This window comes from Pteronotus mesoamericanus, unplaced genomic scaffold, assembly GCF_021234165.1.
Source record: "Pteronotus mesoamericanus isolate MK-2021 breed Mesoamerican mustached bat unplaced genomic scaffold, CSHL_Meso_final contig_169, whole genome shotgun sequence".
In the NCBI taxonomy this organism is placed as follows: domain Eukaryota; kingdom Metazoa; phylum Chordata; class Mammalia; order Chiroptera; family Mormoopidae; genus Pteronotus; species Pteronotus mesoamericanus.
In genome coordinates this window covers 21464331-21478352 of record NW_026555068.1, presented here as the reverse complement: position 1 = coordinate 21478352, position 14022 = coordinate 21464331, and the positions used below count along the sequence as shown (strand labels likewise).

The 14022-nt window shown below is 47.6% G+C and overlaps 1 protein-coding gene across 6 annotated transcripts in view; it reads right to left on the bottom strand.

Moving 5' to 3' along the window:
• Positions 1-14022, bottom strand: part of IRF2 (interferon regulatory factor 2) — a 73742-nt gene that overhangs the window by 21411 nt on the left and 38309 nt on the right. For all 6 annotated transcript variants that reach the window (XM_054566183.1, XM_054566181.1, XM_054566186.1 and 3 more), the window contains 3 exons: positions 8213-8312; positions 6803-6979; positions 6455-6501 (listed from right to left, as the gene is read on the bottom strand). In XM_054566183.1, the coding sequence (XP_054422158.1) occupies positions 6455-6501; positions 6803-6979; positions 8213-8312 (324 nt within the window). The remainder of the gene's footprint in view (positions 1-6454; positions 6502-6802; positions 6980-8212; positions 8313-14022) is intronic.

The following is a 14022-nucleotide window of genomic DNA, read 5'->3' as shown; positions in this document are numbered from 1 at the left end:
GAAGACCTGCACGCCGCCGCCCGCCACAGGGAACACCTGGCGCTGCTGCTGCAGGCCTCCGCCTTTCCGACGGCACCTTCCTCCTCGCTCGTTTCTCGATGGCCCTTTGCACGTCCCCTTCCCCAGTCACACCCCGTGTTTCTGTCGCCTCCGTTTCCTCAATTCTCCCAAAAGCAACTACAGAACATTTGAAGGAATGATGGAAAGAACTGCTCAATTTTAGGGGTTTCTTTTATTAACTTATTTTTTTTACTCACTCAGCTTCTAGGTTTCTTATAAAAGTAATCAGCTGGTCAGACTTGCATATATTTAAAAACCGAAATTATTCTGATTTCTCAATGGACGACCTCTCAGTGTTTCATATGATCTACAGCATAATTAGTGGCAAGTGATATTTTATCACTTTACACTTGCGAAAACTATGACTCAGAGACAAAATTAATTTTCCAAGATGACACTGTTTTTAGCCTGAAGGGACAAAGGAACTGAACTCAGCCTTTGATCACACAACACGGTCCGGTTCCAGGAGCTTTCCGTCTTAATCAACCCTGCGCCCCTCGCTAAATCCAGCAGAGACTGAGACAACTATTTCCAACATCATTTACTCCTCCATCCCTACCCTGAACCCGCACCGCACCTACAACGGAGAATCTACCAGTAGAGACCGAGTGTGACTCTTCCGAACACGGTTTTACTCCTCCCATCCCCTACTTCAAAAACAGCCTGTCCACTTCAAAGCCTTCAGTGCGACCTTTCATTGGTACAACCGCTCTGGAAGGACAACACAGTAAATTAGACAGTGAGCTGTACTCGGTCTCCCCCCGCCCCGCCCGCCCCACCGAAAGGTTTCCATCCATCCAGGATGCAGAACAGCAGAGAACTTCACTATACCCAGTTGAAAGCTGTGAAATGATTGGAAAAGAAATATATAAGCCCAAACTCTCTCTCTTTCTCTGCATTTAAAGCAAGGAACCCAAAATATAAACAGGGTGTATAGTTCCCTATGGAAGATCCCACAGGTTGCCAATGGCCTTTGTCCACAGTGCCCGCTGGTCCTGTGTGTGTCCACTCCTGCCCACCCTGTCCCCACTTAACACACCCTGACCTGGCCTGGTTCATCCTGACCCAGCCTCCTCTTTCTATTCCCTTTCTTACTTCAGATACAGGCTCTTCTCTAAATCAAGTTGTCTTGGTTTCTAACCTGCTCAGCTCGCCCCAGAGAAAACCCAACGGAAAAGATGGTGCTTGGGTCCAGAGTCCTCCCTGGTGCATTAACTCTGCCAGGCAGTTATGCCCAACAACCTCTTTCTCATTATAAAATCCAAGGTTTGGTCTACACTTTAAGGGATTTTAGAAGAAAGCAAACCAGCACAAGAGAGAGCTCAGGGGCAGGGCAGCCTTCTTTACTCCCTAAAATAATACCACCACTGCTCGGTCTCAAAGCCACGCTTGCCTGGGTCACAGGACTGCAAGGGCCACTCATCCTTCTGCTCCCAGCCCATTCTCATCCCTGTGCCACCATCCCTTGTCTAGATGTCCCCTCCCTGAGGCCAAGTATAATGGCCATAAGCCCATTTCCCACCCCACTCCCACCGCTTAAGTGCCCTAATTCATCTACGCCAAGCCAGTCTCCTCGAAGCCACATTTAAGAGCATCTCTAGGTCTCTCACCAACAAAAATTTCCAGCTGGCGGCTGGGCTTCATAAAAGCAGCCCAGGGGATGTGCACTGCACCCCACGGAGGCCACCCACGGAACAAGAGCTCTAGTAAAACATGCTGAAGCCTCCTGCCTGGTCCTAGAAACCCCTCCCACCTTCCCTTCTTTCCCAGGAACTGGGCCGTATCTCTCTGTCTGTCTGTCTGTCTGTCTGTCTCTCTCTCTCTCTCTCTCGTCTCCCCGCCCTCACTGCGACTTCCCCTTTGACCTCTTCTCTTGACCCACTTTTCTTTCCCTCTTCTGCTTGGGTCTCTGTCTTCCTCACATGCAGCTTCTCTGCTGGAGAAGGCCCCCGTCTGCGCGGCCTCTGAGCACATCCCTGAGGACATGAGCACACTTCCGTCCGCCTGTCAGACATTTGCTTCAGAGGCTCTCCGGCATTTCGAACTCAACACGTTCCAAGTTAGACTGACCCTTCTCCACAGAGCATGCGCTATTCCCAGCAACCCCCTCTACGAGGGTTGAAAACTCAGGGCCTCCCCAATGACCCACGCCTGCCTTCACCTCCGGGACTCTTCCCTCCTCCAGAGAAATGCCTCCTCCTCCCCAGCCCCCTCCCACCCTCTTCCTCTAACCCCCTGCCCAGCCTCTCCCACCCCGCTCCTTCCCGGCTCCATGAGAAACACCTGCCTCGGACACCCACCCCGTCGTGCTCCACATCTTCCCCAAGAGCTCGGCCCTGCCTTGTTCCAGTCGCCCACGGAGGTCATCCAACCTGCCAGTTTTCAGACTGTGCTCCAAGCCGTTGCCTGTCTGATGCAGGTTAAAAACTGAAGACCTCCTGCAACCAAGGAAGGGACCGCTCTAGTCTCAGCCCTGACAGCTGGTCACCTCGCCTGTCTTACGATAGTGGCAGGGAGCGTGTTGTTTTTTAATCCAGCCCCAGTCATTGTTAGAACCAACCGCTCTTCTAGAAAGTTCTACTAAACTAATTTTTGCTTTCTGTAACATCTACTCAGAAGTCGGTGCTCACAACTGTTACAGGCCAGGCCTTCTCCTTACCCAGTGACTTGAGCGGTCTTCCTAGATTCTATTTTCCACCATGACACTAATTCTTTGACCTGAAAGCTCTCCATAATTGCAAAGCATGCATCTTTCATCTGCAAACCATCCTTCGAGGCAGAAGTATTAATTTCTGATCCTCCCTACCTGCCTCTGTTTCCATTGTTCCCTCTCGCCAACTCCTGCTCCAACACCAGTTTCCTGACTCATCCACCAAAGACCAAGCAGCAACCCCAAGCTCCAGGCCCTCATGTAGGATGCCCTTGGGTACTAGAGAAGGAGCTCCATTTTGCTCAATCCATGCCCTGGAGCCTGGCTCAGGCCCCTCAGCCTCCAAGCGGCTGGGGGCCCTGAGTGTGGTGAGGAACCGCTGGTTCCGGGGTGCGACTTACTTGGGTCAGAACTCCAGCTCCATGAAGCAATGCAACCTCGGGAAATTCTCTCACCCTCTCTGTGCCTCCATCCCTTCATGTGAGAAAGGGAGACGGCCTGCCCACCACAGGGGGCACCAAACGAGGTAATAATCCGAGCCTGGCGCTTGGTAGAGGACCCCAAACATCAGCTACCACACCTGTTTACTCACCTCTATCCTCATTGATTGTGCCCTTGTGACATTTTTGAAACACACATACGCACTGATAATGTGCAATCTAGTATTTGCTCACTCTCGTGTTACTTAGTTTTACTTCCTTCCTTTACTTCACTTCCTTAGTTACCTCCACGCAGGTGGGCCGCGTACAAACGGCTCCCCGAGCACACAGGAGGTTCTCACTGAGAGCGCGCCAGGTGTATGGGGGCGGCGCCTCTGCACCGCGACTCAGCCGTGGGCCGCGGGTCTCCCAGCCTCAGGGAAGCTGTCTGCCGAGAGGACACGTGGCATGGCCACAAACTGCCTGCATGACCCCAGAACGATTCTGACCGTTGGTGTGCATGCTCTGAACACCCTTTGCTTATTAAAACCTCAGTCCAGCTTGCACTGAACCAGGATTGGGAAGCACTTGCTTCCACAGCCAGTTTTCACACCGAGTTACAGCACACAAGCCAGACTTCCTCCGTGGAAGAAACCTACCTAAGTCTATCCAGTGGCAAATTTGCACAGGACCCATGAACTCTGAGCTTAGTTGTCTTCATACACAACAAAAGTAATGTTCACAACTAGCCCAGGAGGGATAAGGTCTTGTATTTACACAATTCTAGACCCCCCGAAGAGTGACCTTTGGAAATGTTCTACAGGAGCCGTGAGAGAAGACTATGGCATCGGCAGTCACAGGCCACAGAACCTGGGAGGCCTGTCCACATCCCACGGTAGGACAGGTGACTGCAGGTTTACATTCAAAACATGAAGTCATCTGCCTTCTGCTGGAGGAACAAGGTCCCTTTAAGAGGCCAGTTTCTAGTGTTAACTGTATCTTCACCTTCACAGATTTCACAGCGTACGCTGGGCTGAGATGGAACTCGACCCACACGGCTGCACCTGAGAGGGGCCCTGTCACTTGCTTTCCTGCGCTGCTGTGGCCAAGGGTCGCCCAGGGCTGTGACCTCCACAGCTTGCTCATCTGAGTGGCCATGTGGAAGACACTGCATTGCTGACGTAACTGAAGTGTCCTTTACTTAGCAGGACACCACGTGTCATTAAGTCTAAGATGTACTTGTCCGCATCCCTGAAACAGGATGAGCCTTATAATCAATTACACGATATGGTTTCATTGGAAGCAGCTTTTCATGCTTAGAGATCATAAAGTAATGTTGAAAAGCAAGCATCTGTTACTCCATTGTTATTTCTCCATTAACTGCCTCCTAATGTAAAACCCCTGTCCTACCCCACATTATCCTTATTGATGTGGGTCAACAAACACTCAGGCATGTATTCAGTGATCGGATACGCATTGATTATCCACAGTGATTATCCGTTCAGTACCAGGCACTGAGCTAGATGCCATGAGAACAGCAGTAAATAAGATTTAGTCATACTGAAGATCATAGTAAATTCTTCAAGGTCACATATTGGTGGGGAAGCTATACTTTTCTGACTAAACAACACTAATCAAAATGGAGGCCCTAAAAAACTCCAATCTATGAAAGTCTTGATACAACGAGTAACTAGGTTTTTTCCAATTGCAAGGAAAAATAAAAAATTTTTAAAACTGAGGTAGGGGGCCAGCTGTAAATTAAAAAACACCGAAGAGACATGTCCAAAAATCACAACGGGTGCACTTACGTGAATCTTGATTTAAGTTAACAGATGGTACAAAATTATAACATAAATGAGACAACTGGAAACCTGAACATCGGGGATTAAGGACTGCTTATCTTTTAAAGATATATACTGCGATATTTATGGAAGAAATGATAAGATGTCCAGAATTTGTTTCAAAATACTGAGCTAAATCATATGAAATTGTTTACATAGGTCAAAAATGATTAATATTGAAATTGGGGTGATGGACTACAGAGAAAATGTTACTCATTTGTCTCCTTCCTGTGTGTATGAAATTTTTCTACAATAAAGTTAAAACAGAATTGGGCCTTACTACTGTGCTATATTTAAAATAAGCCAAAAACTAAAAACACTGAAAATGAAGCTGGAGGCACAGCCACTGAAATACCCTGCCTGAGATGCTTCTGTCCGTTACAGAGGGAAATATGTCTGAGATGTGAACTACTTATCTAAGTTTTCCTTCAAACTCTAACTACTTTCACTAGTCTAACTTTGTATCTGAGGCAAATTTTTAAATATTTTTTCCTCCTAAATTAACTACCTGTCTTATTTTTTAAACCCCATACTGTCTAGACAGTTTGGTTTTTTTTCTTCAACAGTTACTCTAGATTAGAAATCAGAATACTTGGCATCTCCTTTAAATTCACTTCTAACTGATAGTGTGGCCTTGGCCACGTGACCCACAGGCTTTGGGTCCACATCACTCAGCTCCCTCGAGCCTCAGCTTCTCTATCTGCAAGCAGAGCACACAAAACCAGACGTCCTCCCCCTGACAGTCTAGGGATCTGAGGCCGCAGCGTTTGCCCTCTGCCCAGCAGCCGAAGCCCATCCTCCGCGTTCCCCGGGGAAACTGGCTGCCCTCCGGCCAGTTAGCAAGGGCCACCCATCCTACACACAGAGCTGCTCACACCGCAGGGCATCTCGGACCAGCCGCCTACTGAGAAGCTCACACACAAACGCGCCCCGAGGAAACCCTGGGCATCGGTGAGAGCAGGCTTCCCGGTGGCGCAGGCAAAGGCTCAAGAGCCACACTAACACGGTGTTTGATCTGAGCTGAGTCCCCGACCTGATGTCCTGCCATGGACTGTATCTATAAAATATAAGTAACGCATTCTAGTATAAGTAGGTAATATTTCACATAGCACTTTAAAATATATTCAACAGCCTGAACAGGTACTCCATATTCTCAAATAGTAGATGGCTGCCGGAGCTTAGGTGGTACTAAGTGACCAGCTGGCGACAGTGTGGGGACCAGAGGGAGACTGTCTAGCTCAGTGTGACTTTGTGACTCATTCATAGCTTTCTCAGTGAAACTGGATGAAGCAGGGGTATGTGAACAGAGTCTGCAAGTGGGTACATGCCAACAAGGAGACGTGTAAAGCACATAGAACACAATAGCAACAGAAGAAAGATTAAATACTTCACAGGGGTCACATTACTTGTTTTTTTATGAGACAGAGTATGAATTAATAGCATGGACCCAAGTTTGGCCTTCTCCCTGAACAACCAAAGATTACCTTGATGTGCTTAACTCTGTCTTCCTTTTCTGTCTTTGGTTTCTTTCCTGCAGCAACAGAAAATAGTTTTGGATTAATTCATGAAATACATAACAGAATGTTCTTAAGAGAATCTCCCCTAAGCTAAATGCTTTCTAAAACTCTCCATGAACCTGGGCATGCTTGAATCTGTCCGTGGCCAAAATTCTGCATGTGTTACTGCCTTTGGTGACCTGAGAATCACTGTCCCCAGCCAGGTAAGGGCAGAATTATCATCCATGGGGTGAGCCTAGATGTAGAAATAAATTCCCAAAGGTACTACTATATAGTAAGTGATCACTCTGTTGGTCAGTAAATCTCTTTATCTACCTTTTTTAGAAGGCCGCTCAGATAAGGGCAACATCCGGTAGACTCTGAAGGCATTATTTCCTTTCTTTATACTTCTATCCTTGACTTCTTCAATGTCAGGCAAGGAGTTCATGGCACACCGAAAATTCGCCTTCCATGTTTTGGGATCAGGTTTATCTACTCCTGGTTGATGCTTTCCTAACAAAACAGCCAACAGAATTAAGGTTAAGGAAAAGAGGGGAAAATGAGTTATAGGGTAAACACTTCTGAAAACACAGACTGGCTTGCTAGCCAAGTAGCAGAGAAAACCCTTTTAATCCCAGGCTATGCCTATAGTGACCAATGCCCCAGTGTGCCTGGGATGGAGCAGGTTCTTGGGACAGGGGAATTCTCATTTTAAAATCTGGACAGTTCTGGGCAAACCCTGAACTTTACCAAAAGCTGGTCACCCTGACTTTACCAAATAGCATGAGAAAAAAAATAATAATGAAAGAAGAACAGGGAATCAGTGTAAGTAATGTAGAAGGCTGGGAGGCTGGGAGGCTGGGAAGCTGGGAGGCCAATAAGCACAGATCACTGGGTGTATCTCTTTCATGTGACTCTCAACTATTAAGTAAAAAGTCCACCCTGTAAATAGCTTCCTACTTAAATTTTGTTGTAAATAAATATATTCTTGATGACCTTTTGGGGAGACAAATTCAACCCAAGTTTACAGCTGCAGAAGAAGTAAGTTCTTTATTCCCCTGGCACACACCTGAGGAACTCAAACAGAATTCTACGTCATAGGAAGTGTAAGGGCTACGTTTCTGTGGGGTGGGTGGGACCTCACTTCTGAATGATGAAGTCTGTACCCCCTGTGTCCTGGATGTGCTTGGGGACAGGCTACAGGTTTTTCAGAGCTGTCTTCATCAGACCATAATCCAGGAGATTTGGTACATGTAGTAAAAACAAAAATAAACACTGTGTTGTATAACTGTAATTTGCTAAGAGAGTAGAACTCAAATGTTCTCAGTATAGAAGCAAACAATGAGACGGTAAATAAGTGAGGCAGTAAATGTGTTAATTAACTCAAGGCGGGGGCATCTCTTCATAAGGATTACATTGATCAAATCGTAACTCTCAATATCTCACCATTTTATTTATCAATTATACCACAATTGTTTTTATTTTTGAAAGATTTTATTTATTTATTTATTTTTAGAGAGAGGGGAAGGGAGGGAGAAAGAGAGGGACAGAAACACTGATCGATTGCCTCTCGTATGCACCCTGATGAAACCAAACCAGCAACCCGGGCATGTGCTCTGACCGGGAATGGAACCAGCGACCTTTTCCTTTGTGGGATGACGCTCAACCCACTGAGCCAGAAGGCATGCAAATAGTAACAGGAAAGCAAGAGCGCCACCTCTATAAGCGACATAGGAGAATTAGTACCTGTATGGATCGCCCAGTTTCGAAAGAGTGGTGCATCTTTTTCCACATCCCACCCGTGTCTAGCTGCGTGCATCCATGGGATCTGAAAAATCTTCTTTTCCTGAAAAAAAAAAAAATTAAGAAATGCAGCCGTGGGTTTCCGGCCACCAGTGTGGAGGGTTCCTAAGCTCTAGCTACTAAGATTCCCCAATAAGTATCACTGGGCTTGTGCAGTTTCCACGGTAAAATCTACTGTAAACCAAACCCACTTCTCCACTGGACCCCAAATCTTGACCGCCTACCCGGGTGAGATTTAGAGTCATGCACAACAGGAATGTAGTCCAAGGTCCCACGTGACGGTTTGGACATGCCACTGTGTTCTGTTATCTGTGCCATTTTTCTTGAAAGAACCACAGACAACCAGCCCCTGGCTGAAATGTCTCATGCTTATTGTTATCATTTATTTCCATCTTTTAGTAAAGAGGAACTCTAGCTGCCTCAGTAAATTAAAAATTAGGCAACTCTCCAAAATACCCATTTGGGCTGCGAAAGGGAAGTTGGGCATCGGAAGCCACTGTCGTAGAGACCAAATACGTCAAGCGGCTTGGGTAGCCCACAGAGGCAGAAGATTCTGTCTAACGTTCTAGCCTCTGGGTGCCTACTGCCCTGCATGAAGCAGCGAGAGGTGCAAAGATGCATCGATCATGCAGTGGTGACACTCTGTTTTCAGAGCCACGTCCCTCAGTAAGATTCTTCTTATATCAGACCTTTCCATCTCTCTAACAGCCTCAGAGGTAACTCACAATTGCTTCCATCAACCCCAGCAAACACATGACTAAGAAACTAGTGCTTCGGAAACGAAGTCACACTCACAGTAAAGCTACATGCGTGGTTCAATCAGCAGCGCCAGCAGTCACTAAGGTCCCCTTGACCTTATACGTGACTACACGTGCTCACATGGTCTGTGTTGTCTTTTGTAACAACCTGATGAGCGATGTGTGGGTTATTATTTCTCCTTTACAGTTGAAGAAGCTGAGGCACAAGAGTCAATTATTTAGCCAAGGAACATAGGACAAAAAGTGTCTGAATTCTAGAGCGAGGTCAGGTGACCGCATCTTCGGTCCTTTATCACAGCACCTTGTCTCCCAGTGTTTGCGTTTACAAGGTTCCCAGATTTTTGACAGATCCATTGGCTTGGTTTCTGTGGTGATTAAAGCCCAGGAAAACGTGTTTTTTTTTAAAGCTCTCTGGCTACTTTTGATCATTCTCAGGTCTTGGGACCCCTGCCCAATACACTGGGGACAGGAAGTAAAATGGCAGTCGGGATTTTCTGCCACTTTGGCCTCACAGCAAAAAGCAGAAAGGGTCCTGGCCGGCCTGAACGGGCTCGGGGACTCTGCCTGCAACCGACTGCAAAGCCTGAACAAAGAGTATTTCAGGGCATTTGAGAGTTCCCCAAAAACTGTTCAAAGGGAAAATTCTGCTGTGTCTAAAACTCCGTTAATGAAGAAGAACTGAAAGCAAGAGACTTTCATAAGCCCTTGCTGTTGACTCTGCATCACCCGCCGTAGCAGCAGCCTTTCAGGTTGGCCACTTTCAGAAGAGCAGCCATCAGAAAAGGGCTGAGGGAGATTTAATTTTTAATTCAGTTGAAAATCAGAGAGGAAATCACCTAATGCAATTTTTGACGTTCACATGAAAATGAAGACCAGTGAAAACGAACTTATTTCCGTGAAAGAAATTTCCCTGGAGGGCGCGACGCGAATCTGAAGATTTATGCTTCAAGGCTCAGACCCTTAAAGAACCAGCTGCCCTGCTTTTTCTTTCTAGGTCAAAGGAGCTCTGGGGTAACAGAGTCTGAAATCTGTCTCCTACGACACAGAGTTGCAGGTCCTTCCGATAGCAGATCCTTCAAGCATTTGCGTGCAAGCAGGCTGACACACACACGCAACCTAACCTCGTGTCACGGAAGCTGTGCCAACGCCATGAGGCTTCGAACGTGCTAACTGAACTTGGCGATTACCCACCATGGACCCTCCCGAAATGGGCACAGAGCCTGAGAAGACTGAATAAATGGCCAATGAGCATGTAAAGAGATGCCCAACACCACTTTCATGAGGGAAATGCAGATCAAAACAGTAACGAGATACCATTTCCCACCCACTAGAATGGCTAGAATAAAAAAATTTAAAAAATTTTTTTAAAAAGCATAAGTGTTGGTGATGATGTGGAAAAACTGGAACCCCCACGCAGTGCTCACAGGAATGGAAAATGGGGCAGCCGCTGTGGAACACAATTTGGCTGTTTCTCAAAAAGTCAAACATAGTTACCACACAACCCAACAATTTCACTGCTGGATATGTGCCCAAAGAATTACAAACAGGTGTTCAAACAAATATTTGCATGTGAAAGTTCATAGCAACACTAATGGATAAAGAAAATGTTGTGCATGCATGAAATGAAATATTATTCAGTACTGATACATATATGCTATAACATGAATATACCTTGTAAATATTATGCTGAGTGAAAGAAGCCAGACAGAAAATGCCACATGTTATATGACTCCATTTCGGTGAAGCACCCAGACCAGGCGAATCCTAGAGACAGACACAAACAGCAGGCTCGTGGTGGCCATGAACGAGGAGAAGAAAATGGGGAGTGACAACTTCACGAGGACCGGGTTTCCTCCTTGGCGATGAAAAAGTTTGGAATTAGATAGTGGTGACGGTTTTGTCGTAATGTGAATGTAGTCAATGCCACTGAATGGTACACTTCAAAACGGTAAGGTGAAAAAACAAAAAAACCCTACAGGGAACTGTTACCTAGTTTTTCATATAAAGAAAAAGAAAGAAACCACTAATAAATGTATCCCACACATAATTTTTTTTTTGAAAAGACCATGTTGAAAGGTAAAGGTGAAATTCATTTTACAGCCAAATGAGGTTCTGACCAGGAAACATCCTGGTCGCCTGTGTAGACTGTGACGTCAATGCGCACCATCAGAAGCCCTGAGAGCCCAGCCCGCACACGTGGTGGCTGTACACACCGTGCAGAGAAAGACTCATGTGCCAGAGTCCACGCATGTTTACATCCAAGGGCAGAAGAGGTATGCACCACTTGAGCTGAGAAGAACACTGAAGATTATCTTAAGCAATGCCAAACAAACATACCTTGGTCCCAAGTGGAAACCAGTTCTCTTATCTCCCTCTGCCTTTTCTCTCCCCAATACTCATAAGATAGTCCAATTTCATTCGCTATTTTTGTTTGAACTCCTCACCTGTTCCCAGGTGACCTGATATTTACACAAGCATGAGTGGCTTTCAGAGAAGAGAAGGGGACAGCCTGGACCTAGCAGCTGACCTCCTGCGTTCGGCGAGTGGCCTGGGCCCAGGCAGATCTCCCATCCGAAGAGGAACACCGATGACCAGAGTGGGGACTGGTGGGAACCATGAGAGAAACAACGACCCTGGACGTGGCTGCCTCCTCCCCTCCCCTAGAAGTGGCCCAGGAGAAGCAAGGGTGAGCATCTGGACAAATCCAGGACCGACCTGGTCCCTTCGACAAGTCAGTGGCAAGAAGGCAACAAAGGAGGGGGCACTCACTGTTCACAATCTGGAGAGACTCCAAGTCACAACAACCAGACACAACACATGGACCTCCTTTAAATTCCGATTGAAGAGATCAATAGTAAAAGGGTACATTAGGAACACTCGAGGCCTTCTGAATATGAAAGGGGCAGTGATGATACCGAAAACTTATGATTAGTTTTTCTAATAGACAACAATAGTATGACAACATGAGAAAACATCAAGTCTTAGAGATGTACACTGTCAGGGAGTTGCTCTAAAATACCACATACACACACGCGCGCACACGCAAAGATAAAACAAAATGTTGGTAACGGCTAAAAATCTAGAGGCACATCTCTAAATCCAGATGAGAATTTGCTCTACTACGCTTTCTAGTCATTAGGCTTTTCAAACCAACTCTGCACATCTGCAAATACTCACAATACAAAGCAGGCGGCCCGAGCCAGCGCCCCATTCATGAGCTAGTCACAACGCTGCTTTGACTAACTTCCTCAATGCGCCTTCCGAGGAACCCATTTCATCGCCCCCTTGCTCCCAACTTATCCAAAATAGAAGAAGGAAACATTTAGTGCATTCATGAACTACGGGTCTGTGTGTTACTAAGACTGTAGTGGATTTGGTGGCCATTCCCTTTGAGAGAGATGAGACAACGGCCGATCCAGTGGGCTTCAGTCTAATGACCTTAACAGCACAAAAACCAGGGCTGCTCCTCTTCGAGAACGCGTCGTTTGTCCGTGTATTCGCCCCGCAACCTTTACCGCAGGCCTCTGGAGAGTCAGGCAGGAGGCTGGCGCTGAGCGCGACAGAGTGCCCGAGACAGCCGTGGCCCCTGCCTTCGTGGGGCTTCCGGACCGGGACACCAACACCCCTGAACGATGAAGCCTGTGGGTGGTAGCCGTTTTCTGAGTTACAACAGTCTGCAGTGGGGGAAGGGGTTTTGGAATGATCTCAAACCACTCAAAACCCCAAGAGGGGTTCTTAGGCAGAATGTGTGTGAAAGGGGAGAAAGTAATATTAGGGTCTCAGTTAAATATTTATGTGGACCGATGCCAACAAGCCTGAGGGAGCAGAAACCTATAAAACGATGCCCTGCGGAGGGAACGGATATGGAAAGAAAATGTCCTTACTCCATCTGGGGTCTAGAGGGACCTGACTGTGCTGTCCAGGTACACAAACTCGGCCCCACGCCCGCTCGGCTAGGCCCAGTCAGAGGCCCCTGGACCTCCGTGCCAGTGCCGTCCTGAAAGGCACCGCCTGCGTCAGCCATGGACACGCTCTCCCTTCCTCCGCCCCTCCCTCCAGCTCCTGCAGAGGAGCTGGGCTCAATGGCAAGAGGTCTCCCTTCCCTCCCGCTAGGGAAGAGAGCCCCCAAGTCACGAGCGGCTGAGTGAGGCGGGTGGCAAGGGCCCCTGGGAGGGGCTGAAGGTTCAGCGGCACAAGGAGAAACCCATTCACATTCGGGTCCTCTCTCTGAAAGCCAGGGACAGAGGGGATGGAGGAAGAGGTGTCTCCATGGAGCGCCTCCCTCAAGGGACAGCCCGGCAAGGGTGCACACGTTTCCGAGGGCTGTCAGAGTAAAGTGCCACAAACTGGGCGCTCACAACCCCAGAAGGGTGTTCTCTCACAGCTCTGGAGGCCAGAAATCCCGAGTCACGGCGTCCGCAGGGCCACGCTCCCACCCACCCCAGGCTCCGAGGAGAATCCTGCCGCCTCTCCGGCGTCCGGTGGCCCCAGGCGGTCCCTGGCTGGCGGCCGCCTGGCTGTAGCCTCGGCCCGTCTTCACGCCGCTCCTCCTCTGTGTGCATCTTCTCCTCTTCCGTGTCGTCCAGGACACTTGTCATTGGATCTGCCCAGCTGGATAATCCAGGGTGGTCTCCTAACAAGGGCCTTACCTTAATTACATCTGCCAAGACCCTTTTTACAAATAAAGTCACACCCACAGGTTGCAGGGGTTATGCTATAAACATATCTTTTGGAGGGGGTGCAAGTCAACCTACAACACAGGACAGGTAACTGCAACTGAAGTGGCTACTTGGTGCGAGAGACGTGATGACGTGGTCAGTCAGACCAGCCAAACTCTGCGGACGTGTTTTTCTTTAAAAAAGCAAAACGAGAAAAAACCTTATTCTCTTCAGAAGCCAGAGATATCTGCTTTAATTTCACACTTTAAATCAATATAGACAATGTTATCTTGCTCTTCAAAATAGGATCTTACTTAACCTCTCTGCGCTTTGATTT